The 26,365-nt window shown below is 40.6% G+C and overlaps 1 protein-coding gene across 2 annotated transcripts; it reads right to left on the bottom strand.

Annotated features, from left to right (window-relative positions):
- Positions 1-286: 286 nt before the first annotated feature.
- Positions 287-21,481, bottom strand: pitrm1 (pitrilysin metallopeptidase 1). 2 transcript variants are annotated; one of them, XM_061694244.1, is made up of 26 exons: positions 21,214-21,481; positions 18,549-18,657; positions 17,105-17,211; positions 16,873-17,024; positions 15,536-15,650; positions 15,381-15,477; positions 15,147-15,307; positions 13,633-13,759; positions 13,471-13,559; positions 11,851-11,979; positions 11,651-11,764; positions 11,427-11,523; positions 11,202-11,336; positions 10,893-11,031; positions 10,665-10,781; positions 10,278-10,407; positions 6,646-6,766; positions 6,332-6,574; positions 5,696-5,796; positions 5,453-5,573; positions 5,325-5,375; positions 4,060-4,172; positions 3,845-3,970; positions 2,628-2,773; positions 2,167-2,269; positions 287-577 (listed from the first exon to the last, which is right to left on the bottom strand). In XM_061694244.1, the coding sequence occupies exons 1-26, from the start codon at positions 21,258-21,260 to the stop codon at positions 484-486; spliced, it is 3,084 nt and encodes a 1,027-aa protein (XP_061550228.1). In that variant the 5' UTR covers positions 21,261-21,481; the 3' UTR covers positions 287-483. The 2 variants fall into 2 exon arrangements, with proteins under 2 accessions (XP_061550228.1, XP_061550230.1); XM_061694246.1 differs by lacking the exon at positions 21,214-21,481 and adding an exon at positions 17,591-17,726 and having other exon boundaries at positions 18,549-18,623.
- Between the last annotated feature and the right edge of the window lie 4,884 nt (positions 21,482-26,365).

The raw sequence follows: 26,365 nt of genomic DNA on the forward strand, positions 1-26,365 counted from the left end.
CTCTTTCTTTTGGTGGATTTGGTTGCTCTATTCTCAAAGAACACTATATTCTGTGGGTCTTGACAGATGAGTCAAAATGCACTACAACGGCAGGTGATATGGGTAACTCCGCTTTAAAAAACGGCTGCCAGTCAGTTAGTTAATATCAGAAGCTATTATGAATCTGTGCTAACATTGCAGCCCTGCTTACCTTTTGGCTTTGACGAATGTGACAACAACATTTTAACCTTGTCCTACTCTTCCTCTTTCTTTGGTGAGGAGAAACAAAACACCAGCAAAGTGTTGTCACTCCAAAAAAGTCGACCCATTCGAGGTGCCGGTAAATTGACGCCTAGCCAAGCCACAAATGACACAGATTACGTTTCAGAACCTCGGTCACCTTGGCCACCAAGATAGTTTGTGGTTTTCTATTCCAACATGATAATTTATTAGCCTTGTTGCATAAATATGTACATAATGTTTTCCACACACATCACATATCATTTATTTCACCACCCACGATGGATCTTTCTTGATGGCGTCATTCTCCGGGCCCAGGATGGAAACGGCGCACAACTTGCTCCCGACGCTCAGGTACCTGCACCAAAGACAAAAGTCACCATATCATAATTGCTAAAGTTATTCTAATAATGATTTATTGCAGTGAGTCTCAAAGTATGGTAGTTAAATGTCTTAACGCTGCATAACTTTACAGCGTTTTAAACTTTTTTTTCAATCCATCCAATACAGCATATTTGTTAACTGCAGCTCAATTTTATTTACCATTTAAGTACAATACATTTGCATTTAATCTCGTTTTCAAACATTTACTTAGGTAGAAAAATCTAATTTTATGTGCAATAAATTTTAATTAAATAATTATTTAAGAAATAGGCGGCACGGTGGACGACTGGTTAGAGCGTCAGCCTCACAGTTCTGAGGAGCCGGGTTCAATCCCCGGCCCCGCCTGTGTGGAGTTTGCATGTTCTCCCCGTGCCTGCGTGGGTTTTCTCCGGGCGCTCCGGTATCCTCCCACATCCCAAAAACATGCATGAATTGGAGACTGTAAATTGCCCGTAGGTGTGACTGTGAGTGCAAATGGTTGTTTGTTTGTATGTGCCCTGCGATTGGCTGGCAACCAGTTCAGGGTGTACCCCGCCTCCTGCCCGATGACAGCTGGGATAGGCTCCAGCACGCCCGCGACCCTAGTGAGGAGAAGCGGCTCAGAAAATGGATGGATGGATTTAAGAAATCGTTTATGTTATGCTTTACTGTTCAATGTTGATGTTATGGTGACTTACAATACTTGGGTGGTACCTTGAGATACAAGTGATCTGATTTTTTTCGATACAAGCTGTCATTTGGCTGATTTTTTGCTTTGACTTAAGGGCACACATTTGAGATACAAGCATTGTATGGCGGTAGTGAACTTCACTCACTTCAACCATAAGCAGCAGTTTGACAGTGAAGAATTCTTCAAACAAGCGTCTTCAAGCTGTTTATTGTCACTCCTACTTGAAGTTTACTATCAAACTAAATATAAAATTACACATTGTGTACTTAACAACCATATAACGTTGCCTTAATAAAAGTAATGTTAGCTTAACGCTAACAAACAATGCAACGTCATGCTAACGAATGGCATCGTCAACAAATAATATAACAATATTCACAGCCATATATTCTTAATCCTTTTCGAAGAATGATTAATATTACTGCAGTTTACTGAGGAGTTGTGACCATCTCCATGGATAGCCGTGTGACTGTATTATACTGCCCCCAGGTGGCTATGGTGCACACACCAGGAGCAGCAGCACAATCTCCATTTAACTGAAGCAAAGAATGTGGCACAAACTATTTTATTCTTTACATTCTATTCAATTAGGTCATCGCTGTATGTTTTTATAAATTACATTAGAGAGTGCTATTTTTCTGACTAAAAAATTTTTTTTTTGGGGGGCTGGAATTGATTCATTGCATTTCCATCATTTCAATGGGGAAAGATGATTTGAGATACGTGTTTGGAGCGTGGTCACGGGACAAACTGAACTCGTATCTCAAGGCACCAGTATATTTAATATAATTTTTTAAAAAAACAACTAAAAACTCTGTATTATGGTGGTACTTGGAGAGCAAAGTCTTTTTTGACATGGTACTTAGAAGAAGCACATATTATTGAGGTCAAACCTCTCAGCCACGTCCAGCAGGTTTTCCCGGGTGACGTCGAAGAGTCGTTCTCGGTGTCGCTGCTTCATTTCGTCTGTAATTCCGCTCAGGAACACGGACATTCCTGCATAAACAAAAACATGAAGTATAGCACTTGGTACCAGGATGGAAGGTGCCAAAAAGTGCAGTATGCCAAGCGCCGCCCAATGATCACCTAAACACTATAAATAGAGGGGTGAAAAAAGTGCATTGTGGGAACATCTAACACTTCAGGTACCCCAAAGCAGTGATTCCCTACAGACAGGTGCCAAAAAGAGAACTATGTTTAACTCTTCTCTTTTTTTACCCCACCACTCTGCTTGGTAGCCTGAGAGAAGGGAGCCAAAATGTAAACTGTGGTAAGTTCCACCCTTTAGGTACCCTACCACTGCGGTTTTCCACGGCAGAGTGAAACAATGGCAAAACTATAAAAATGGTCCTACCTTTGCTGGAGGGCGCCACAGGCGAGTCGACGGCGGAGAAGACGGACAGCTTGGCTTCGTCGATGTCCTGCTGGTTGAACTTGCCCGACTTGGCCCAGTCGACACCTTTGCTGAATGCGGAAAGTGTCTGGACGGAGTTGGGATCCCTATGAAATGCACAAAATAAAAAAAGAGAGAATAGATGCAAGCTGCACCACTTGGAAGTACCACTGAAATATTTAGACACACATTCACTCATTTTATTGAATGTCTTTATGGTTTTGGGGTCGCTATTTTGCCTAATATGTTTGTATTTTGTTTTCTAATATTAGTTTTGTCTAATATTTGGTATTTTTTTCATCCAATATTGTTGTATTATTTTTTTCCCATTTCTTGTAAGGTTTTACCCAAACTTTTTTATCCAATATTTTTGTTTTTGGGTGTAATATATTTGTGGAATATTATTATACGTAGTATTTTTGCATTATTTTGTCAATTTATTTTTTGAATATTTGTTTGTAATATTTTTTTATTATTTTGTGTAATATTTTTCCAGTTTGTCTATCAATCCATCCATCCATCATTTCCACTTCTTCATTGTCTAATTTGTTTTTTCACATTCGTGGTGTGATATTTCTTGTATTATTTTGTCTCTTTCTGTATTCTTTGTTGTATTTCTGTATCATATCATTTCGTATTTCCCCCCCAAATATATGTATATTTTGAAATTGATTTTCATACATTTTTGTAGTTTAATGTAATTATTTCCTAATATTTTTGTATTTATTCTAATTTGGTTTATTTATTTATTGAAACATTTTGCATTACTTTGTCTAACATTTTCTGTTTAATATTTGTTATTCACTTCAACTTTTGCATTATTTTGTCTAATACATAATATAATATTTGAGCATTATTTTGTGTAATACTTTTGTAATATTTTTATTTTTTGTAAATTATTTTTATTAGTTTCTTTAATATTTCTGTTTTCTTGGTGTCATATTTCTGTTTCATTTTGTTCAGTATTTGTAGCCCAAAAATACATATGTATATTTTGTAATTGTTTATTTTTCAAATAATATTCTTGTAGTTTTATCTAATATATTTTTTTAATACTTTGGCGTTTTCCCCCCCAATATTTTCTACATTTTTACAAATTTTAAAATGTATTTCTTGATGTATGTGTGTCTAAACTTGACCGTTAAAATTAAAGGGAATTAGGGTCAGTATCTAGACACCTGTAAGAGTAAAAAGAGAACAGGCCCCCTCCACCCATCTTGGCTCCACCACCGTAGGCCCCGCCCTTCTCTCGGATCTCTCCGTGGAGGAACTTGGCCGTCATCATCCTTCCCAACACGCAAAGACTGGTGACAGAGAAATTAAGTTGCTTCAAAGTCATTCCTATGACACGTTCATGTTAAGTGTCATGATAATAAATGAAGTAATTCTAAACCTGGCGTAGTCTTGGTGGCTGTAAGGGACGGTGCGGATAGACTCGCTGACAAAGTTGACAGGGAATGGCAACTGGAAGAATGTCTTCATGTGACAAGGCTGGAAATTTGGCTCCTGGTGAAGAAAAAGGGAGGCCGGTTAAGGATTTGGAACAGGAAGTCGTCACAGCTTCCTCCCACATTCAAAGTCATGTGTTGCATTTGAAGATTTTTGTAAAGAATAATGTCCATCAAAACAAAACAACAGGCCCTCGATGCCAGTATATTGGGTACGATCTGATTTTCAATCTGATGCTCTCATTGCGCTCTGACAGTGCAGGGTTCAGAGATGTAGAGTGTGCTCCATTTTCTATGAATTTACGAACGAGCGTGTTGGCCATTGAAGGTATACGTCAGTGTGTCCGCCATATTGAATGTGTCAGTTCTGCCTGTAAACATTTTTTCCCGCCTGACGCTCCGGCCGCTGTGTCTCCTCAGTCAGAGCGGCGGGGGCGCACTCCGGCACTCCCAGAGTGTGGCGCTCTGAATAGCCGAACGACACACTCCAACGATGCGCTGAGTTTGCGAACGCTCCGGAGTGTAGAGAAAGCGCTTGGAGTGAATTTCCGAATGTACGCAGACTCAACTCATATTTCAGCCAGTTTAGCATCGTACATCTGCCCAGTATACGTGGTTCTAATTTGGTAAGCACTGGACAAAATCTCTATGACAAGTTAATCTTTGACAAACCCCTGTAAAACTACCCTAAAATGTCCGCTTAAACGCAAAATGGCAGACTTCCAGTCTAGTATTAGGTATGGCTTCTAGATACTTTTTTTGTGGGTCTAACGCATAATAAAAATGCCTACCAAGCATGCTCCTATGTGAAACTGGCTTTGGGGCTGATTTAAAAAATAAATAAATGTCATTGGAGGACTCCTGGAAATGACCCTTAAATGGCCCCTTCAAGCCAAAGTGGTTGACTTCCTGTGACTTTACAGGCATGGCTTCTAGAGACTTTTCTGTGGGTCTACTCATAAGGGACAAGCCTGCCAAAATTCATGTAGCTAAGTAAACTGGCTTCAAGGGTCCAGTTTGTTTTGGGACATTGTTCCTTTAGACTTGTAGGTCTACTTGTAGGTCTACTCATGATAGACACGCCTACAAAATATCATGTTACTAAATGACACTGGCTTCATGGGAATAATTATTTTTTTAAAGTCTAGGGCGGAGCGATAAATGCAATCATGTATTTTAAGCAAACATAAATGTAAAAAAAAAAACCTACAGCAACGATCTTCCTGCTTGCTCCAGAGACGTTGAGGACATCTAGCGGCCTCTAGTGGGAAAACATGACAGCGCATCAACATGCTGTTAGGTCCTTTTCATCCATTAAGTGGTCCATCACTCGCATACCTCGATGACATTTGATCGCACGGCTTTGAACTGCTTCCTGTTGGCGGCTACGTCCTTCAAGAAACTCTCCAGGAGGGCCACAGACTCGGACGCCTGCCGAGGCGTGGCGTTGATGGCACACCTGTAGGAACATCCAGAATTGTAACCAAATGACAGCTCGTAACTCTAAAAACTCAAGTCAAGTCACTGTACCACAATGTACATTTTCATGAGGAGACAATGAGTGTAAATATCGAGTGGCACCTCATGTTGTTGGGGTTCAGGAGGTGCTTCTTGATCCGGGGCAGCATGCGGATGACCGGGGTCAAGTCCGACATCTCTGCTATCCTCTTCATGAACTTCACCTGAAGATCACATCATCAAATGGAGAATATTATTACATTTGCTCGCACCCGCCAGCACAAAAAAAAGGGGTAGAAGAACCTCACAAGACAGTGAAACAGAGCTGCCAACCTATAAAAATTCACTTCCAGAACCATTTGCCGAAATTTGTCTGAATTTTGTTAATTTCAAAATTTTGTCAAGAACATTACTGTAGGACACTCATAATCATTAATTATGGCTTCAATATTTTTTATTTAATGTTTTTATGACATCAACTTTGTATTGGCGGACGCAGTTGAAACTGTAATTAAAGTACCAGTATATGAGAATTCAACGTGTCATCACACAAAATATCTGTGTCTATGGATTCATTCGCCTTTGCCAATTCTGTCTATTCTAGTCTAAAGTCTATCGAAGGCGATTAATCAGATCTCAACCGTCAAAATAACATTTTCTATTTTGCAAACAAACACAAAACATGACCTAACATTTGGAAACTCTGGTGAAATAAAGAGCAGAAAAAATAATGGTTGAAGGAAATTTTTTCTCCTCTACCTGCTCCATCCCATCAAATGTTTCTAAGAGTTCTCCGGCTGGCGTCAGGTGGTGTCCGGCCCGCGTCATGGCATACATGTGGCCGGAGTAGGCGATTCCATTGGCCAGCTCCTGCGCAGACATCATCACCAGCACCCGCAAACGCTCTTGGTCATCAAAGCGGGGGCTGTTGAAGATGTCCCCCCACAGCTGGAACATGTTAGGGAGGTTCCTCTCCAAGCAGGAGGAGGAGAGGAGGACGCCCTGAGAGAGAAAAGCCCAGTGCAACATTTTTTTACGTGTTATTTCAGGTGGAGATGCAAAGCTAAGCTAACCTGCTCGAACATGTCCAGGTGGGTGCAGTCAGGGATTACTTGTGGGGACACGGACATGTCCCCAGTCCTCAGTTCCATCTGCTGGGCCTGCTGACGGTAGTCCAGGGAGCCACAGCCCATCCTGAAAAATCACCCCCACCCCCCAATTTTTTTTAAAAATAAAATAAATCAATGACAACGATACTTAAGAGCTAAACTGGTGTACAGGTTTAAATAAAGACACTGTTTTTTCTCACAAAAATCAGATTAAATTGACTTTTATATAAAACTAGAGCGTCAGCCTCACAGTTCTCAGGACCCGGGTTCAATCCCCGTCCCCACCTGTGTGGAGTTTGCATGTTCTCCCCGTGCCTGCGTGGGTTTTCTCCGGGCACTCCGGTTTCCTCCCACATCCCAAAAACATGCATTAATTGGAGACTCTAAATTGCCCGTAGGCATGACTGTGAGTGTGACTGGTTGTTTGTTTCTATGTGCCCTGTGATTGGCTGGCAACCAGTTCAGGGTGTACCCCGCCTCCTGCCCGATGACAGCTGGGATAGGCTCCAGCACGCCCGCGACCCTAGTGAGGAGAAGCGGCTCAGAAAATGGGTGGATGGATAAAACTAAACAGAAAAAAAAATTAGGTTTTTAAATATTTTTTAATAGTTTAAAAATTATTGTGACAAAAATCTAATTATACCAATAAAATATTTTTAGTTCATGAATTATGTATTTGTTACTGTTTTGCATATTACAAAAATATATTTTTCAAAGCTTTCTTTCCAAAAACGCTTCAAAAATATATTTTTCATAAAAAATAATTTGCTGTGTTGCGTTTTTTAAATGATTGTTTTGCATAAGACAACATACATTTTTTCAAAAAGATTTCTCAAAAGATGTATTTTTTCAAAACTGATTTTTAAAAATAAAAACTGTTTTTTAAAAATATTAATTAAAAATAGATTAAACATTTTTCAAATGAGTTATTTTCAAAAACGCAAAATGTACCAGAAATAATCCCAATACATACACTTGAATTTATGTCTCAAATTGATGAATCGCCTCAAACCCGATTGAGAATAAGACATCTGTGTGAAGTAGTGTTGGGAATCTGTAGCATGAGTCTGATTCGATAAGATATCTAGATGCACAGGATACGATTCGATTAAAAATGGATCGATATGATTCAGTTCAGTATGGGAGCGATATGATTATTCGATACAATTCAATTTGGTGCGGAAACAATGCAATAGTTAACATTTGTGGATCCAGACATTAATCATGAAGAATCTTGATTGGACTTGACGTAACCCAATTCTATGAAATTACATTTGTCTAACCCTTTTTACAAACAGGTAAAAGACCACTAATCTCTGAGAATTGTTGCTTTATGGCAATTAAAAAAATAATAAACAACACAAACAACACTCTCTATTTTCAAATATCAAATTAATTATTTAAATAGACCACAACAATTTATTTTGTCGAGAAAAGAATCTGTACAAACAAACAACAGTTAAAAGACCGGTGATAGCTGGGATAGGCTCCAGCACGCCCGCGACCCTAGTGAGGAGAAGCGCCTCAGAAAATGGATAGATGGATGAGAAGAAGCATTAGTTTTCTGTGGTATATAGCCCATGGCAATTGCCCGGATCTACTGTACCCAGCTTTGCCACATTGTCTGAATGTTTACCATCTGGAGCACACATTTCGCCGCCGGCCCCGATGTCTCCGCTGGACTTGAGATAAGGTACATAACGTGACATTACATTCGATGGTTACAAGTGCCGGGGGAAATGTAGCATCTGTGAGCGTTACTTTGCTATTGCTGTGACCACAAAAGTAGCTTCACTACTGAAAAGCTATTTGATGCTGAAATAGTGACACTACGGAGAAATGTACAGTGCCATGAAAAAGTATTGGCCCCCTTCTCAAATTCTTATATTTTTTCATAGTTTAGTTAGTTAGTTAGTTAAGATCATCAAACAGACGTAAATATCAGACAAATACAGTAGAAACCAAGTGAACTTAAAGTGCTGTTTTTATATGGTGATTTCATTTATTAAGGACAAAACAACAACTATTCAAAGTTACCTGGCCCTGTGTCAAAAAGTAATTACCCCCCTTGTTAAATCATTAATTAATTGTGGCTAATCAAAATTTTGGGTTAATTTTCACTGATCACACCCAGGCCTGATTACATCCAGACCTGTTCAATTAAGAAATAATTTAAACAGAATCTGTCCTGACAAAATCAAGTCGGACAAAAAAATCTAAACAAGCTGCAATAAAATGACATGATCCAAAGAAATTCCAGAACAGTCGAGAAACAAAGTAATTGACATCTATCAGTCTGCAAAGGGTTACAAAAGCCATTTCTAAAGCTTTAGGATTCCAGCGAACCATAGGGAGAGCCATTATCCTCACATGGAGAAAACATGGAACAGTGGTGAACATTCCTTGGAGTAGCCGGTCTACAGTACAAAGATTACCACAAGAGAACAGCAATGACTCAGGCTACAAAGGAACTCAGGACAACTTCTAAACAATTGACGGACTCCCATGCCTCAGTTAAGGTTTAGTGTTCATGACAACAATAAGGAAGACACTGGGCAAAAATGGCATCCATGGCAGAGTTCCAAGGCCAAAACCACTGCTGACCAAAAAGAACAAAGGCAGTCTTACTTTTGCAAAAAAACATCTGAATGATTCCCAGGACTTTTGGGAGAATATTATATGGACTAATGTGATGAAATTTGAGCTTTTTGGAAGGCGGGAGTCTTGTTAAATCTGGCATAAATGTAGCACAGCATTTCAGAAAAAGAACATGATACCAACAGTCAAACATGGTTGTGGTAGCGTGATGGTCTTAGGCTGATTTTCACCTTCAGGACCTGGACAACTTTCTGTGTATGATGGAACCATGAATTCTGCTCTTTAAGAGAAAATCCTGAAGGAGAATGTTCAGCCATCAGTTTGTGACCTTAAGCTGAAGCACACTTGGGTTCTGCAGCAGGAAAATGATCCAAAATACACCAGCAAGTCAACATCTGAAGGGCTGGGGGGGAAAAAAAAAAAAAAAAAAAGGTTTTGGAGTGGCCTAATCAAAGTCCAGACTTGAATCCGATTGAAATGCTGTGGAATGACCTTAAAAAGGCAGTGTGAGTGCATGAAAACACGCCATTTTTTCTGAATTCAAACAATTCTGAAAGGAAGCGTGGGTCAAAAGAAGTGAAAGACTCATTGCCAGTCATAGAAAACACTTGATTTCAGTTGTTGCTGCTGAGGATGGCCCAACCAGTTATTATGTTTAGGGGGCCATTACTTTTTCACACCACTGTAGTTAAACTAGTAGTGTCGCTACGGCCCACCACTGTTTTTAGTTGTAAGCATAACATCATGTCCGCGGCGCACTGCGCGAGAGCTCTCGCACTTGTTTTAAAGAGATGAAAATTGCAAAGCCTCAGACAACCAATTCATAGCCTCGCAATATCCGGTCTATAGGCCTATACAACCGATGTATCTAAGGATTCTTGGCAGATTTTATATCGATTATGAAGTCTGCTACGATACAGTTGTATCTCTCGCCTTTATGAACAGATATCCGGTTGGATCGGTTTATCGTTCCCATCACTAGTGTGAAGCAGACTCACTTGGTGATGATGCTGCAGAAGAGCGGCACATAGAGCTTCAGGTCCTCGGGAAGCGTGTTAAGGCTGCACATGGCCCGGAAGTACACTAAGCCGTTGGTGGGCTGCTCGCACAGCTGCAGCGGAACACCGCCTGTGGATTTAAAAAAAACATACGCACTGAGGCCACAATTGAAGAATTGTCATTTTTAAGGAAAAAGGAAAGGGACATATCATGGAAAATGTCCACTTTTAATAGCTTGTTATTCAAATACTTAGTTTTTGTGGAGGGCCTGCCCAAACATGAAATGTGACATTAAACAACCAAGTCACTATTCACTGGATGTGCCACATACAAACATCTGCACACAAAGATGCAGGCTCAGTAACGCATTACAGGTAGCATGTTACCTGCTTTGGTCATGTGTATAGGAGTGACAGGTATGGTGGGCGTGATGTCGGACACTTTGAGCGCAGGCAGACATGAGGCATCCTGTGATTTACTTTGAGCGTCCAACAGCTGAAGACCTGAACAAAGAAGACGGATGCCAAGTTAATATCTCATGAGCCACTGGACATCAAACTGACTGTGGTACTTCGGGGCTCTCATAAATCATATTTCTGAGTAATCGTCAGTACCTTTCTCATAAATATCCTTCCTGTCGCTGTCAGACAGAGTGCCAATCTTTTCCTGGAGTTTCTTCTCCTCGGCCGAGGCCTGTTTGTCAAGGTAGGACTCATCAGGGCTCATGGAGAGGGTTAGTCGGTGGGTGTTCTCCTGGATGAGAGAAAGAAGTTTAATGAGGTGAAAGCGGCTGATTTTATCCCCTTATTGGGGCTTGGCGATTAATTGACTTTATTGATAATTTACAAGTTTATTGCTCAGGATGAAAAATAAACCAAATACCAGAAATGGTCATGTTTGTTTACTGTAACAGTAACCCATACCTTAAAGTAGTATTGGACTTTTTCCTGGAGGAAGTGCGGGTTCTCCTCCAGGGCTCGTCTGAATTTGAGGACGCTGTCATTGATCTGTAGAAGTTCCACCGGGTCACCGTCATGGTTCCACGAGGACGCGATGTACTACACAACCCGGATCCAGGTCAACAAAAACAAACGTACTAAAGTCTTAAATAAATAATAATACAAAAATGAGCGTCAGCATGTGCTCACCGAGGCCAAAGAGAGTCCAAAGTTGGTGGACTGGTGCTTCATCTGGATCTCGATCTTGTGCAGGAGCGCCTCGATCCTCTCGTCTTCGAAACCAGTCCTAATGAGGAGGCAAAATATGTTGACAAAGCAAAGCAGGAACAGACACACCTGTGCCTTTTACACAAAAATAAGTTGGAAAATTGTCACAGATGTGATTTATCCCGTCTATCCCAGTTCCGACATACTTGATTATCTCGCTGATGGTTTGATGTATGATGCTCTTGACCTTCTCCGTGTCCTCCTCGGCCATCCCCTGCAGGCCGATGCTGAAAGACGCCTCCTTGGTGCTGCCGTCGTATCTGCGGAACGCAACAACAACACAGTCGTCACACTGAAAGTCGAACTCGTAATCAAAACTTTCTTCTTCTCCTCTTCCTCATCTCACCCGACCACCGAGGAGAAGTCGGTGCCAATTTTGGGTTCGATAAGAGCTTTGTAGAAGGGAGCGTTGGGACCGGAAGTCATCAGAGAAGAAAGCAGGCTTAGGGTGAAAGCTTCGAGGGTGTCGGTGATGCTGCAGAGGAAAACGCCAGGCAAAGTTTCACATTTTAATTCAAGGCTTTGTAATTCACTGCAATCAACAGAATATGATTTTAAAACAGCTACCAATGTTTTTCAATTCATATAGATTTTGGTCAAAAAATATGTAAATGTTTATTTTCCATCAGGCGACGCTATAAACAATTATTCAGGTAATTACCGTAATTTCTCGTGTGTAATGCACATTCACCCCCCCCAAAAAAAATTGTCAAAAGTCAATAGTGCACATTATACATAGATATAGGGGCAAACTACACTTTCATTCCAATATGACAGGGGTACATATGACTGCATATACATACAATTGTGCTCATAAGTTTACATAACCTGGCAGAATTTGTGAAATATATATATATATTTTTTTAAATATGACCGATGATTGAACAACCATCATTAATTTCTTTGTGGTTATGTTTGGTTTAACAATAATGTTTTTCTGAAATGCTTGACCGTTTAATTTGAATTCCATTAAAACAAAATAAAATGTGTTTTGCATGGTCCTTAATGTTTTCTTTAAAGAATTGTACCCATCATACAAATTCTAAAATTAAAAAAAGTGTTCAAATAAAGTGCTTCACTTCAGAATAATTATTTGAAAAAACTAACAAAATGCAGATAATACATGTTTTGATCATGTGGGTAGAAGCAAAATCATGCATTGTAAAAATGCATTATACATAGGTAGAAGGGTTTTCCAGAATTCTGAGGTCAACTTTGGGGGTGCGTATTATATATGAGAAATTACAGTACTAACAAAAGTGAAGTTATAGGATTATGATTTCAAACTGTATGAGGCGCTAACTCTGGGTGAGTTAATTATGGCAAGCAGGCAACACAAGGCCCGCTCAATTCTTTAAACTGGCATCATCAAGAGTACTATATTTGTTGCAGTAATTGATCCGTTTACGTAAACATGTATACAACTTTTTTCTTACCTCGTCAATGAATGACCCATTGACACGGCCCATCTGCCTGTTTAAAAACTGAAATTTGGGCCTTCAGCTATGAATTTTGCCCAGCCCACTCTAACGTATACATTCTAGTTCAGGAATTTGAGAATACAGGCTAATTCAAGCATTTCAAAGTAATTTTTGCCAACTCTAGCACTTTACATTTATTTTACTTTCAAGCAGATTCTACAACAGTGGAAACCGTCACACATCCTCAACCAAAACTAAACAGATCAACAGTTAAATAGTGTAATTTCTACCATCAATATGGTAAAAACAAACAGTACCTTTAGTTGTGCGTGTGTGCCCGTTTAAGGGGCATGTGAAAGAGTGAGGTAGCAGTAACTTTAGTATGAATGAAGTGTCCATGCTGAACAAAAATAAAGTTGGCACAACCAGAGATGCTATAATTGGAATTAAATACACCATTTTTTAAAAATATATTTTTTATAGCTAATTACTCAAAATGAACACACAAAAGCCTGCATGAAGCACCAGGATAAGTGTGGTCTTACTCTCCCAGCAGGAAGCTGACACATAGCGTGTTCTGTCGAGAAGCGTCGGGAGCCATAGCATCGGGACTGCAGGTCACGTGGTCTTCCCTCTGAACATCATAGTAAATAAGTTAAACCTTATTATTTACATTTAGCATCAAATACAATATCTATAGATTTTACGGGGTTTCTCCAGTGTGGCTGAGATGGGACTTGGGTGTTAGGGTTGATTCGTTGAAACTTGGACAGCGCCTCCTGGTCGATCTGCTTCAGGTGTTGCTCCAGAGGAAGGTCTCCATACGTGAAGAACCTGAGGAATACACGCAGAAACATGAGACTCTGGGCAAGGCGTAAAATGGACAAAAGTGTGGAGACACAAATAGGATGACACACAGTGGATCTGGTGAGCACATCTGCCTCACAGTTCTGAGGACCGGGGTTCAAATGCGAGCCCCGCCTGTGTGGAGTTTGCATGTTCTCCACGTGCCTGTGTTGGTTTTCTCCGGGTACTCCGGTTTCCTCCCACATCCCAAAAACATGTGTGGTAGGTTGATTGAAGACTCTAAATTGCCCGTAGGTGTGAATGTGAGTGTGAATGGTTGTTTGTTTATATGTGCCATGCGATTGGCTGGTGATCAGTTCAGGGTGTACCCCGCCTCTCGCCCGAAGATAGCTTGGATAGGCTTCAGCATGCCCGCGACCCTAGTGAGGATAAGCGGTACAGAAAATGGACGGATGGACAGTGGATCAGTAGAAAATTTGACACCTTCCTAAGCCCATTTCACACAGCTCATTACATTTTCCCCAGGTGGCTGTCCCGTGTGTAAGGTACAGATACCGAACAGTGGGTAGAAGTAAACCTGCTAAATTGCCAACTTCTGACATACAGTAGTATCGGGGGTGCAGTGCCTGTGTGTAAGGTGTTAGAGGGAGTTTTACATACGAGTCTATGATACAACCAAACTTTGAATGTAGAAAAAAAAAAAAATCCTCAGTTGACACACGGAAGAAAAGGTGGGGGAAAAATGCTGTTTTTGAAAGCATTAGGCCCTTTCAGGCAGAGTTCCTACAAAAGAAGACAGGATTTATCCGCCACTGCCTTTTACACAGGAAAACAAAAGGTGGAAAAATTGCACACTCATCCCTTTCATGCAGTGTCTCCGGCAAATTGGTGAACCATAGCAATACCAGAAGACTTGGTATTTATCTACCTTTGAAAATGCAACTGAGGGTTTCTGCAAAAATGTTGAGTCATAGCCATAATAGAAGATGTGGTATTTACCTGTCTGTGCCTTTTATGGACAAAAAGATGGAAAATTTCACACAGACATCCCACAATATCGATGCATCATAGCCTTAGAAAGACATTTATCTGCAGTTTACGCAGAACTCAGAAAAGCAGGGATACAGCCACAACTGTGTGCGCTTTCACACAGCAGCTTCGATATGGACAGCGACAATTGCTTTAGAACCAACAGGCCAGGAGATGTGAGTGTTAGGCGTTACATTTTACATCCTGGTCTCACCTTTTTGATATTCCCTTTCACACAGCCATTATTTTCTACTCTAATACTACCTTAGAAGTTAATAACTTGGCATCCCCATGGCCACATGAGGAAAATCCAGCTTGGACAGGCAGTGTTAACGGGGATCGTGTGTGTGTTTGTGTGTGTGTGTGTGTGTGTGTGTTGGTCTACCTGGCATTGCTGGGGTGGTAATGCGTGGCGTGGAACTGCTTGAGCTGGTCCCAGGTGAGGTCGGGAATGGCCAGCGGCTCTCCACCGGACACCACCGAGTATGTGTGGTCAGGATAAAGTTTGTTCTGGAGATGCTGAGCGTACACGCTCTCGTTGTCCGACTGCGAGGAAGCAAAGATGTCAAGAGTCTTGACTCGTTTAGGCCTTAGGTGAAAAAACAGGAGTCGGACTCACAAAAGCTCCTTTCATCTCGTTGAAAACCACTCCTTTGAAGACCAGAGGCGAGCTGGAGTTGGTTGGGTCTTCGTTCTCCAGCCTCCAGCCCTCCTGCCTAGAAAGTTCAGGCTTGAGACGCCACAGTACATGACCACAAAGCTCCAAACACTCACCAAAAGTCCTGCTCCCGTAAGCATGGGAAAAACACGGCATCCAGGTAGACCGACAGAAGATTCTGGAAGTCTTTTGCATTCTGAGTGGAGAATGGATACATGGTGTAGTCGCTGGCTGTTGGAAAGGGGACAAAACTCTTGATCAATTCAAATGTTGTGTTTATAAAAGGTTGGACTGTATATTTTTTGTCATATTTGATAAAGTACATTAGTACATTATATTATCATTTGCCATGCACTCACAGACAACCCATAGCTGCACTGACCTGGATTACTGGAGTAGTGAAGTGAGGCTAAATTAAAATTTTGCTAGCAGTTTGAAAACTGAAAACTCTCCCTTTAAGTTTCAATTTGGGTTCAGTACTACAGTTCAGGGACACTTTTTTGTGTTTCCACTGTCAAAACTGGTGAAAAGGGCAAATGTTGCCATGATGTGTTACAAATAGATCGTGACATCACCTTATATTGTGTCATTATCTCATTTGATCCACCAGTAGCATTTGCAAATTCGCCCATTCGCTGATTTTTTGGGGGGGGTGACCTATCTTCCCTTATCTGCTGATACCCCCCCCCCCCCCATTCACTGTTTCTGTGCTCAAGTTAAAGCAATGTCTAATATAAAAATATGGCTTTGGCCTCATCATGTGGAATCTTGGGGCCCACTTCATTTAGTCAGGCCATAGCCTTGTCTAATAGAAAAAAAGTGCTTTGACGCCATCTTGTGACAGCTATAGGCAATTAAAAACCTTTACAATGGAGGGATCAATTACTTGCGGAATCCTTATCTCCCGTAAATACTGGGGGAACATACTATTTAAAACCAGTTTATCATTGATTTTTTTATTCTTCTGTAAACTTGCTTTATTTCTCGTGAAATCTCCTGATTTCACCTCCATTGCCAAACATGTTTTTTTCCCCTTTTTTTACTGCATTAACGTGCTTAAAGTTCCACAGAAATAATAATAATAACATATAGTTTCTCTGCGGATAATGTGAAAATAAGTCTTTCCTCTTGGAAAAATGTCCCTTGTGTCAAAACATGTATGCTAAGATGATTCTTAATAAATGTAACATTTTAAATGTTCAGGAATTTAACATGAGATTAGCCTATTCAATCGTACATGGCTCAGCGGGTCCGTGTCTGTTGTCAGCTCTTTTACGGTGTTTTCTCATGTAAAACTCTACAGGTGAGGTAAAGCAAACCACAAAAAAATACCACTCGGGTGAAAACCTAGATTCTCCCCCCCCCCCCCGAAAAAAAAAAAAAAAAAAAAAATCATCCTGAGGAATAAACTAAATTAGTCTATAAAAGCAATCATCTGGGCTTCAATATGTACCTGTGAAGGCATTCATGAAGGTGGACAGCGACCTGTTGAGCATCTTGAAGAAAGGATCTCTGCACGGATACTTTTGTGACCCGCACAGCACAGTGTGCTCCAGGATGTGGGGGACCCCCGTGCTGTCCATGGGGGTGGTCCGGAACTGCACGCTAAAAATCAAGGAGGACCAGCGTGCGGTGTTAGCATAGCAACACCAAGTAGAGTACATACAAAACATTTTTTTAGCAACCTGAAGAGGTTGTTGGGATCATCCCTGGCTGCGTGCAGGTACTGAGCTCCTGTTTTGTCGTGAGTCAACTTGACGGCAGTGAGGAACAAGTCAGGGACAGCAACAACCTGCAAAAGAAAAGACAATGACATTTAGTCATTGTTTGTATGTGCTTTGGAAAGACTCAGCACATAAAGCAAAGTAAATGTATTGATATCGCGCATTTCATACACAAGGTAACTCAATGTGCTTTACATGATTAAAAGCATTTAAAAACAAAGAAAAAACCCATCTTATAAACATTTAAAACATCCATCCATCCATTTTCTGAGCCGCTTATCCTCACAAGGGTCGCGCGAGTGCTGGAGCCAATCCCAGCTATCATCAGGCAGGAGGCGGGGTACACCCTGAACTGGTTGCCAGCCAATCGCAGGGCACATACAAACAAACAACCATTCGCACTCACATTCACACCTACGGGCAATTTAGAGTTGGCAATTAACCTACCATGCATGTTTTTGGGATGTGGGAGGAAACCGGATTGCCCGGGGAAAACCCACGCAGGCACGGGGAGAACATGTAAGCTCCACACAGGCGGGGTCGGGGATTGAACCCCGGACCTCAGAACTGTGAGGCAGACGCTCTAACCAGTCGTCCATCGTGCCGCCACATTTAAAACAAAGAGGGAAAAAAATACAATTAAAACAGCGTACAGTGCAAGAAATATCATTTAAAAGTGGAAATGCTCTAAAAAGCATGGGGGGGTGGGGCGGGGGAAATGTTTTTAACCTAGGTTTAAAAACATTCACACTTATTCCATTTGTGTGCAGCATAATAGCAAATTGTTGCTTCACCATGTTTGCTTTGGACTCTGTGCTCCACTATTTGACCTGAGTCTATTGATCTCAGAGCCCTAATGGGTTTATGTTCCATGAGCATTTCATTCATGTATTCAAAACCATTTAGTGATTTACAGACCAGTAGCAGAACTTTAAAATCCCTTCTAAAGCTGACTGGAACCCAGCAAAAAGACTTTAGAATTGGAGTAATATGCTCTGACCTCTTTGTTCTGGCCAGAACCCGAGCTGCAGCATTCTGAATTAGGTGCAGCTGTTTAATGCTCTTTTTAGGGAGTCCAGTCAGAAGACCATTACAATAGTTAAGTCTACTTGAGATAAGAGAATGGATGAGCTTCTCGGGGTCTGCTTGACACATGCAAGCCGTCACTCTGGATATGTTCTTCAGATGGTAGAAGACAGTTTTAGTAATTGATTTGATATGACTGTCAATCAATCGCGCTATGTCTGAAATTAGAATTTTGCCCTCTACAACTGCGTGATTGCACCGAAATGTCCTTAAATGTTTACTGAATTTGTCTATCAATCAATTTAGTAGAGTGTTGTGTGCTTACTCCTTCCCCTAAGTGCGTGTGAGGAAAAAACATTTGACAAAAGACATTTTGTACCGCTTTAACTGTAAATCCATGGATTTGTTGACCTGCTGAGTACTGAAGGGCCTTCTCTCCAGCTGCTGCAGTGCTCCTTTGTCGCCAAGACAGATGCTGGCCCTTTAAACTAGGTTCAGGTAAAAGTTAAAATACATTTTAGTATATTCTCAAACAAACAGTAATCACAATATGACACACAGTGAAAATAAAATACACTGAACTAGATAATAAATAATGTTTTCCAGAAACTTTCCTTCTTCCAATAATCAACCTACTTATTTATCAAGCCTAGTGTTGCCTCTAAATCAATCAATCAACCAACCAAACAAATGTCTTGTGTTACCTTTAGGGACGATCATAAAACACACTATTCCCACTAAACAACCAAGTAATTGTTCCAAATTTCCTTAAGTATGTACTGAAATTTATTTAACAACTGTAGCTATTAAGTCTAGTGTTTCCTTCAGAGAAAGTCTGAAATCCCACATCAGTTCCCCCCTCACAACAAATAACTGATCGTTCTAAAATCAGGGGCGGAGCCAGAGGGGAGGTCGGGGTAGCACTGTACCCCCCCTGAAATCTGATTGGACCCCCCCCAAGTGACACCCCCCCCAGATAATTGGCATATCACGGCTCCGCACGTCTTGTCAAAAGGAACCCTTTGCATTTTGAAATCAGTGACGCCTAAATCCTCCTGTACAGTAGTTAGCGCTATGTACCACAAAGAGTTGTAATCCACATTTATTAGGAGAAGAAGAATCGCCACAGAAGAAGAGGATTTGCCTCAGATCCGATCTACGACGTCATTGTAAAGTAAGTTTTACGGTGGTGTCCTAATGAGTCACTGTTTAAAACCACTTTTTGTGATCAGATAGGAGATCGTTTTGCTAGCAGCCACGGGTATCAAGCTGAAGTTAATGTTAAGCTACATCTCATGGCGGTAAAAACGAAAATTTATCACCAAGCACATGCAGTGTTTCAACAAGCAGCCAGTGCAGTGTGCCAGTCTCTCTCGCCCGCTGGCACACACAAACACAGGCACATGGACAAGTTACATCTCATGGTGTCTACACATGACCAGTGTCAGCTTCCAACAGCCACTCCACATTAACGTACACGTTAATGTGGAAAAAAAATAAAAAATCATTCTAAAATCATTCTTCAATGATTTTAGAAGAATGAAACTAGCAGACAATCGGCCAGCTAGCTGTTTCATGCTCTGTTGGCTTAAATGAAATATAACGTGAAGGAGGGTGGGGGATTATCCTTCACGTTTTGCCCTTTGTTATATCTCTAAACTGTTGGTACACTGATGTGTTTGTTTAAAAGATTTAATACTGACAGTGTCAAAAATGTTGCTGTAGCATTTTTCTATTCTTCTATGGAGAATCTTATTTCATGCATAATGTACTGCACAGCAGGCTAGCTAAAAACAATTAAGACAAACTAGTGGAATGCTTTCAACAAAAACTTGAGGAGTTGAGGGCATCACAAAAGTGCTGTTAATGAGCTTCACAAGTGTAACTTGTTAAATACTGTAATTCAAGTTAATTCTACCTTTATATTTCAAAGTTTGATTTCTGAAACTTCACCAGTATCACCAATTTAGCTTGTTTAAAATAGGTATACCCTACCTGTAATTCAAGTGAATTCTGCCTTTTTATTTAAGTATTTTGTCTGTTTTATTTTATTGTTTGACTCAAGTAGTCTGCCTTGATCAACTACAAAAAAATAAGTCTGCATTTGTATTCATAAAAAGTGTGCCTTTTTATTTCATATTCGTCATGTTTGTTCATGCTTCATATAGATCAACTGTTTTCATGTTTTCAACAGTGCATAAAGGCTTTTGTATGACTGGGCTATTTTTTGTGGAATCAATTTGAGTTGCTAAAGAATGTCAAAAATATTGGTTGCAACTTAATGACTAAGTTAAATTTTGGCTCCTGAGGGAAAACCAGTTGGGAACCACTTAGTAGCGGAATGTTTGAATATGAAACCTACATCTACAGTGGTCAATTTCCCCTGACATTTTCAAGGCTTGAAGTGGGGATTTGATAACATTGTGCAATTGTAAGTGACGCCAAGTGTTACAAAACTGGCCTTTTTGTCATAGGGTCTGTTGAGAAACGAAAAGACAGGGGGACAAGATATATAACTTCTTTTTAAAGAGTCAGGCAACGGTAAGGTGGACAGAGAGTGTGTGAGTGAATTGCTCGTGTGTGTGTGCGTGAGTGGATAACTGTGTGAGCGGGTTACTCTGCGTTTGAAAAATTGTTGCAGTTGTGTTTGTGTGTACATTGTGTTGTAAACATTGTTAATAAACTTTCATTTATGCGCACAAACCCCATCTTCTGTGTGCTTAGTATGCAGATTTCAACATTTAGAGACTCTGATTGCAATTAATTGGTCGAGAAACAAATTCATTGTCATAGTCTGTGGACCCCCTGAAATGGCCTTGGCCACCCCATGGGCACCCAAAGGTCTAGCTCCGCCACTGTCTAAAATGTCTTCAAATGTTGACGTAAGTTGTCTGTCAAGCTAGCTCTCTTCATTTTAAAACCTTGGTAATGTTGCCACCAAGCTAAAATAGTGTGACTGTCACTCTCCACATACATATATATATATATTTGTCGTACACATTAAGACACAATCATGCTAGGTAGGCAAATGTTAGCTAACTTACCGGACAAGTCGAAGTTTCTCGAGCACCGCCTTCGTCTGGCGAAACATGGCGAGCTAAATTACCTTGCGCTCATAAACGACCACGTTCTCCGCGGTGGGTTTAAACATAGACAATTGTTACGATCTAATACGATATTATCAGCCAAGTTGCATCACTGATCTCGTGTCCTCTCATTGCCATACGACGCCGAAAACTGAGGGGCCGTACTTGGCAAACGGAAAACATTCAAATGCAGATCTCACAACACATGTCACCGCAATATCATCATAATCTGTCTATGTCGGTCTTGCATCCAGTACTACTAGCAGTCTATGGTTCCACGAGTTGACGTTCGTGATTAAAAACCCAAAAGCATACCCGATTGTGATTGGTCAATTCAGAAGAACGCCAGACGTGATTGGCCAAATCTTGCTATGACGATTTAAAAAAACATTCTATTTACTTTCGTGGTAGATTTCATCTGTATGTAATGAATTTTAAATAAAGTAGGTAAAGACAGTTATGTGTTTACGGTTTTGACAGGTTTTAACATTTTTCACCATCCAGTACGACTGGATCGCTATGATCCATCTATTTGACATACGTGAGTGGACCTTGCCGCAACCTCACTTGTGATTGGCCAGTTTAGAAGGGTGCCAAATGTGATTGGTTAAACCCTGCCAAGAACCATGTTACGATTAAAACAGATTTTTTTTATTTCAACGCAAATTTTATAATTGTATTATTATGGTACCAGTAAATTATTATTGATTATTATACATTTGTCATAGCAAGAGTAACTTAAAAAAAAATTGTATATGTAAATGTAGTTTAAATTCGTTTCCAGCAGATGTCACTGTATAATAATTTATTTCCGTGGTAGTCCCGTAAATAATTTCTTTAGTTCTCATCTCGTCATGCATTTTTTCAAATTTAAATAATTTATAGTGAACAAAACAGGCATGTGCATATTTTACGGCTCTAAAATATATTTTACATCGTATTGCATCCTTGTAGGTATACAAATATATATATATATATATATATATATTGCATTAAAATGGGAATATGCAGGTTAAAAAAACCTACTAAATGAGCTCACATGACATGGACAGCTTTGACTCATTTAGCTCAGCTACATTATCATCGGTGATCACAAACAAACAACTAGCTAGACTAACGTGTTTATTCCACACACACACGCACACACACACACACACACACACACATATATATATGTGTGTGTGTGTGCGTGTCCTGTAGTTATGAATCATTTAGCAGCAAGCCAATTGCCAACCTGCTCACCTTGGAGATGATATTAGAGCATTACATGCTGTGACTGCACACTCACAAGAAGTGAGTTCTCAGTCTATATGGAACCTCCAGTAACATGTGAGAGTGCTGACAAGAAGCTATTCTCTCTCTCTCTCGCTCTCTCTTTGGATGTCTGCCTTGTGTTCTCACTGACAGTGAGTGGGAGAGTTTTTACTGGCGGCATGAATAGGAAGCTGGAGACGTTGCCTCTTTGCTGCCTCCAGTCTGTTGGGTCATTATCAGCGAAAAGTCTGCATGGCACTCTCACATAATAGGAGGCAAAAAAGTGGAATTCAGGCAGGAAATGTCACTCTTCTCAGGGATTTTCTATTCCAAACTGATGGCATCATTACGCTCCACATAATCATACTTGCAAGTCTGTCTAAATGCAATTTGTCTTGGTTTTAACAGGGACTTATTTTGTATTTTCCACAATTTAAAACACTTTACAGGTGAATCTTGATGCTTGCATCTACTAGTGAAAGCAGAATGGTAATCTATGCTAACACTGCAGATGGGCTTACCTTTTGGTTTCGACATGATAGTGCTTCGTCCAGCCGACCAAATCGTGTCACTGGTGGAGACACTTGTTGTGGTGGTGGACTTATGTACTGTAAATTTGCCGACTTGTAACAACTCAGTGGGGTGAATATTTTTAGTTTCACTGTATTGCGGATTTTTAAATTGCACATATCTAATTTTATACTGCAGATTTTTTTGCTATATTGTGGGATTTGCGGCGTTAATTTTTCCACACAGACTCATGTTACTGCACACTTGCGTAGTAATAAGCGCGAGGCAGAAAACCTACTTATATACTTAAATGGAGAAGGTCCAAAGTTTGGGATCTTTTTGTAAATCCTTCATGCTCAACAGGCCAGGTCCTGGCTTTTACAGCCACACACATTTAAAGTCACAGACACTAAAGTGTAGAATGTGCAGATCGTGACCCTAAGTGGACCAAAAAAGATCAGCACCTCACATGCATATTTTGTATTGGTATTCTGTATAAAACGTTTAAATATTTTTAGATAGTAAAATAAATATATGGTCGCTACCTCATAGATTTTTGTCTTCGGTAAGAGGGACTACTCTATTTGGATGCAAACATTGAAGAGTTAATTTCCACTTTAATATCTGTTAGTTTTTTATTTATTTTGTGTAGTGTATGTGACAGCCTCCTGATGTATAGGCCACTCTGTGGATCGAGCATTGTTGTGCTTTTAGTGCTATTTCCTCCAGGTAAATCCACCAGATTTTATAAAGGTCTGCACTGTCCAGAAGCAGGCTTAGGCCATCCGTCAATGTCATATGGAAAACAAAAAGTACAAAACCCCGCATTTTCTTTGCTACTGTTTTTTTTTTTTTTTTAAATGCTTTTTTTTTTAACGTGGTGAGTGACAGTTGGCTGGGCGCTGACGTTCCCCCCCTTCACCCACTCCCCTCTCCCTCCGCTCCCACTATTGAAACCACCCCGCACTTATTTCATGCTGAGATATTATGGATGACAGCGATCGACCTGGTGGAAAACGGTTTGGAAAACACAGTTTCCAGAGGCTGGAGGCACTTAAAATGCCAGTTGAACAAAAGATTTTAGGGAAAAATCAATGAAAGCACAGAGAGGAATACAAGCAGAGTTAATGAGATCAGACACAGATTGTCCCATCTTTTTTGGAACGTGTTTCAGGCAACAAATTCAAAATGAGTGAATATTTGCAAAAAACCCTAATAAAGTTTATCAGTTGGAACATTAAATATCTCGTCTTTGTAAGTGGATAGGTTGAAACGATTTGCAAATCATTGTATTGTGCTTGGCGGTACGATGAGCGATTGGTTAGCACATTTGCCTCACAGTTCTGAGAACGGGGGTTCAAATCCCCGCCCAGCCTGTGTGGAGTTTGCATGTTCTCTCCGTGCCTGCGTGGGTTTACCCTGGGTACTCCGGTTTCCTCCCACATCCCCAAAACATGCATGGTAGGTTAATTGAAGACTTTAAATTGCCCGTAGGTGTGAATGTGCGTGCGAATGGTTGTTTGTTTGTATGTGACCTGCGATTGGCTGGCGACCAGTTCAGGGTGTACCCCGCCTCTCGCCCGAAGAGACCCGGGATAGGCTCCAGCATGCCCCCGTGACCCTAGTGAGGATAAGGGGTACAGAAAATGGATGAATGATGATCTGTGAATTCATACACAGATCACGTGGTGTAGTAAAATGTCATATGGGAGGCCAAATGATGTATACAAACATCACATGGTATATGCGCATGTCGCAAAAGTGTATCTACTTGATGTATGCACCTGTCACATGGTCACAAATTCACATTTTACTTGGCCTATTGACATGTATACACATTATACATGGCAGGTCACATGGTGTATCCATGTCATATGATCTCTCACAGTTCTCATGGTTTATACACATCACATGATATCCTCACAGGTAACGTGGTTTATACATGTATCACATGGCTTATCACATCATGGACACACATTACAATTAGTGTATACACATGTGACACGTTTCATACACAGATCATATGGTGTATGGGCATGTCATTTGGTGGATACAATGTTATGTGGCAGGTCACATGGTGTATACACATGTCATATGGTGTATACAGACATAGTGTATGCATATTTCACATGGTGGATAATATATGCATGTCACATGGTAGATACACATACTACATGGTGTATACCCATGTCACATGGTATATTTACTGTAACTGTCACTTTATGTATGCATGTCACGTGGTATATGCACATGCCACGCTGTGTATATACGCCACATGGTGTATGCAGTTGCCACAAGGTGTATGCATATGTCACATGGTGCATACATGAACCGTGGTACTGTATATACAAATGTCACATGCTGTATACACATTTCACATGGTGTATTGACATGTCACATGAGTGCTGAGGTTTATCAAGTGTGTAAAGCTGCTCTGCACTCTTTTATCAGCATGCACACAATGGGCAAACAAAGGATGGGAATGTGATAAAAGGGAATCAATGTACTCTTGCTGTTTTGGCATGATGGCGTTCGCCCTCCTCCTCTGTTCGTCCTCATTGAGTGAACGTAAATATTTGTGACTGTGAAATCTCAACATTTTAGTGTGCGGCTGTGGATTGATTCAGGGACTTGGGGCTTAAGGGAGGCCCTTGTGTTATAACATGTGACTCCATGAGATCGACACAGTTATAGTGGCATAATATTATATTACTAGGAACAATAATGATAATAACAATGATGATAAATGTGAAAGTGGTGTTTAGATACATTTCATGCTAAAATGCGTAATTAAGAGTCTAATTAATACCTTATGAGGATATGAAATATTCATTTGCTTCGAGGCCTCAAATCCCAGCAGGCTCTTAGATCGGCTATTAGCTCGGCTATTAGCTCATCTGGAATTTCTTTTCTCTGGGTTCTTTTCATTAGAGCACATTCTGCATGGAAATTTGGGCCAGCGGCATTCCATCTGCCTCCGATCCTCCTCACCCTTTTCAACCCGCCTCCACACCCGTGGGGCCAATTAGGGCGTAGGAGCTAAACGAAGCGTGGTGGAAAAGTGTGTTTACTTCACAAGCTGGCCGTTAATTTGGAGAGCTGGCTCGTATCGGGAGGGCGTCTGGATTTGGAACTTGGAGGTTTTTATGTTGATCCCACAGATTTTGTTGTTTTCTGTTGTTGTTGTTAAATGACTGGTTCACACAAACACATGTAAACACTCTGTTAGTGTTTTCCTCTTTCTTTGAATTATTTGCAAGGATGTATATAGGCATCGTTGCTTTTTATCAAAGTTCGGTTAGGCTGTTTTATTGTACAGTGATTAACTTCTTTTTACACCTGCAAG

Source organism: Phycodurus eques, chromosome 13, assembly GCF_024500275.1.
Source record: "Phycodurus eques isolate BA_2022a chromosome 13, UOR_Pequ_1.1, whole genome shotgun sequence".
NCBI classification, from domain to species: Eukaryota; Metazoa; Chordata; class Actinopteri; order Syngnathiformes; family Syngnathidae; genus Phycodurus; species Phycodurus eques.

Coding starts and splice junctions, on each gene's coding strand:
- pitrm1 (XM_061694244.1), bottom strand. CDS start 21,260: ATGTTTCGCCAGACGAAGGCGGTGCTCGAGAAACTTCGACTTGTCCG. Junction 11,980..13,470: donor GTCAGCTTCCTGCTGGGAGA/GTAAGACCACAC, acceptor TTTCCTCTGCAG/CATCACCGACACCCTCGAAG. Junction 5,376..5,452: donor TGCGATCAAATGTCATCGAG/GTATGCGAGTGA, acceptor TTTTCCCACTAG/AGGCCGCTAGATGTCCTCAA.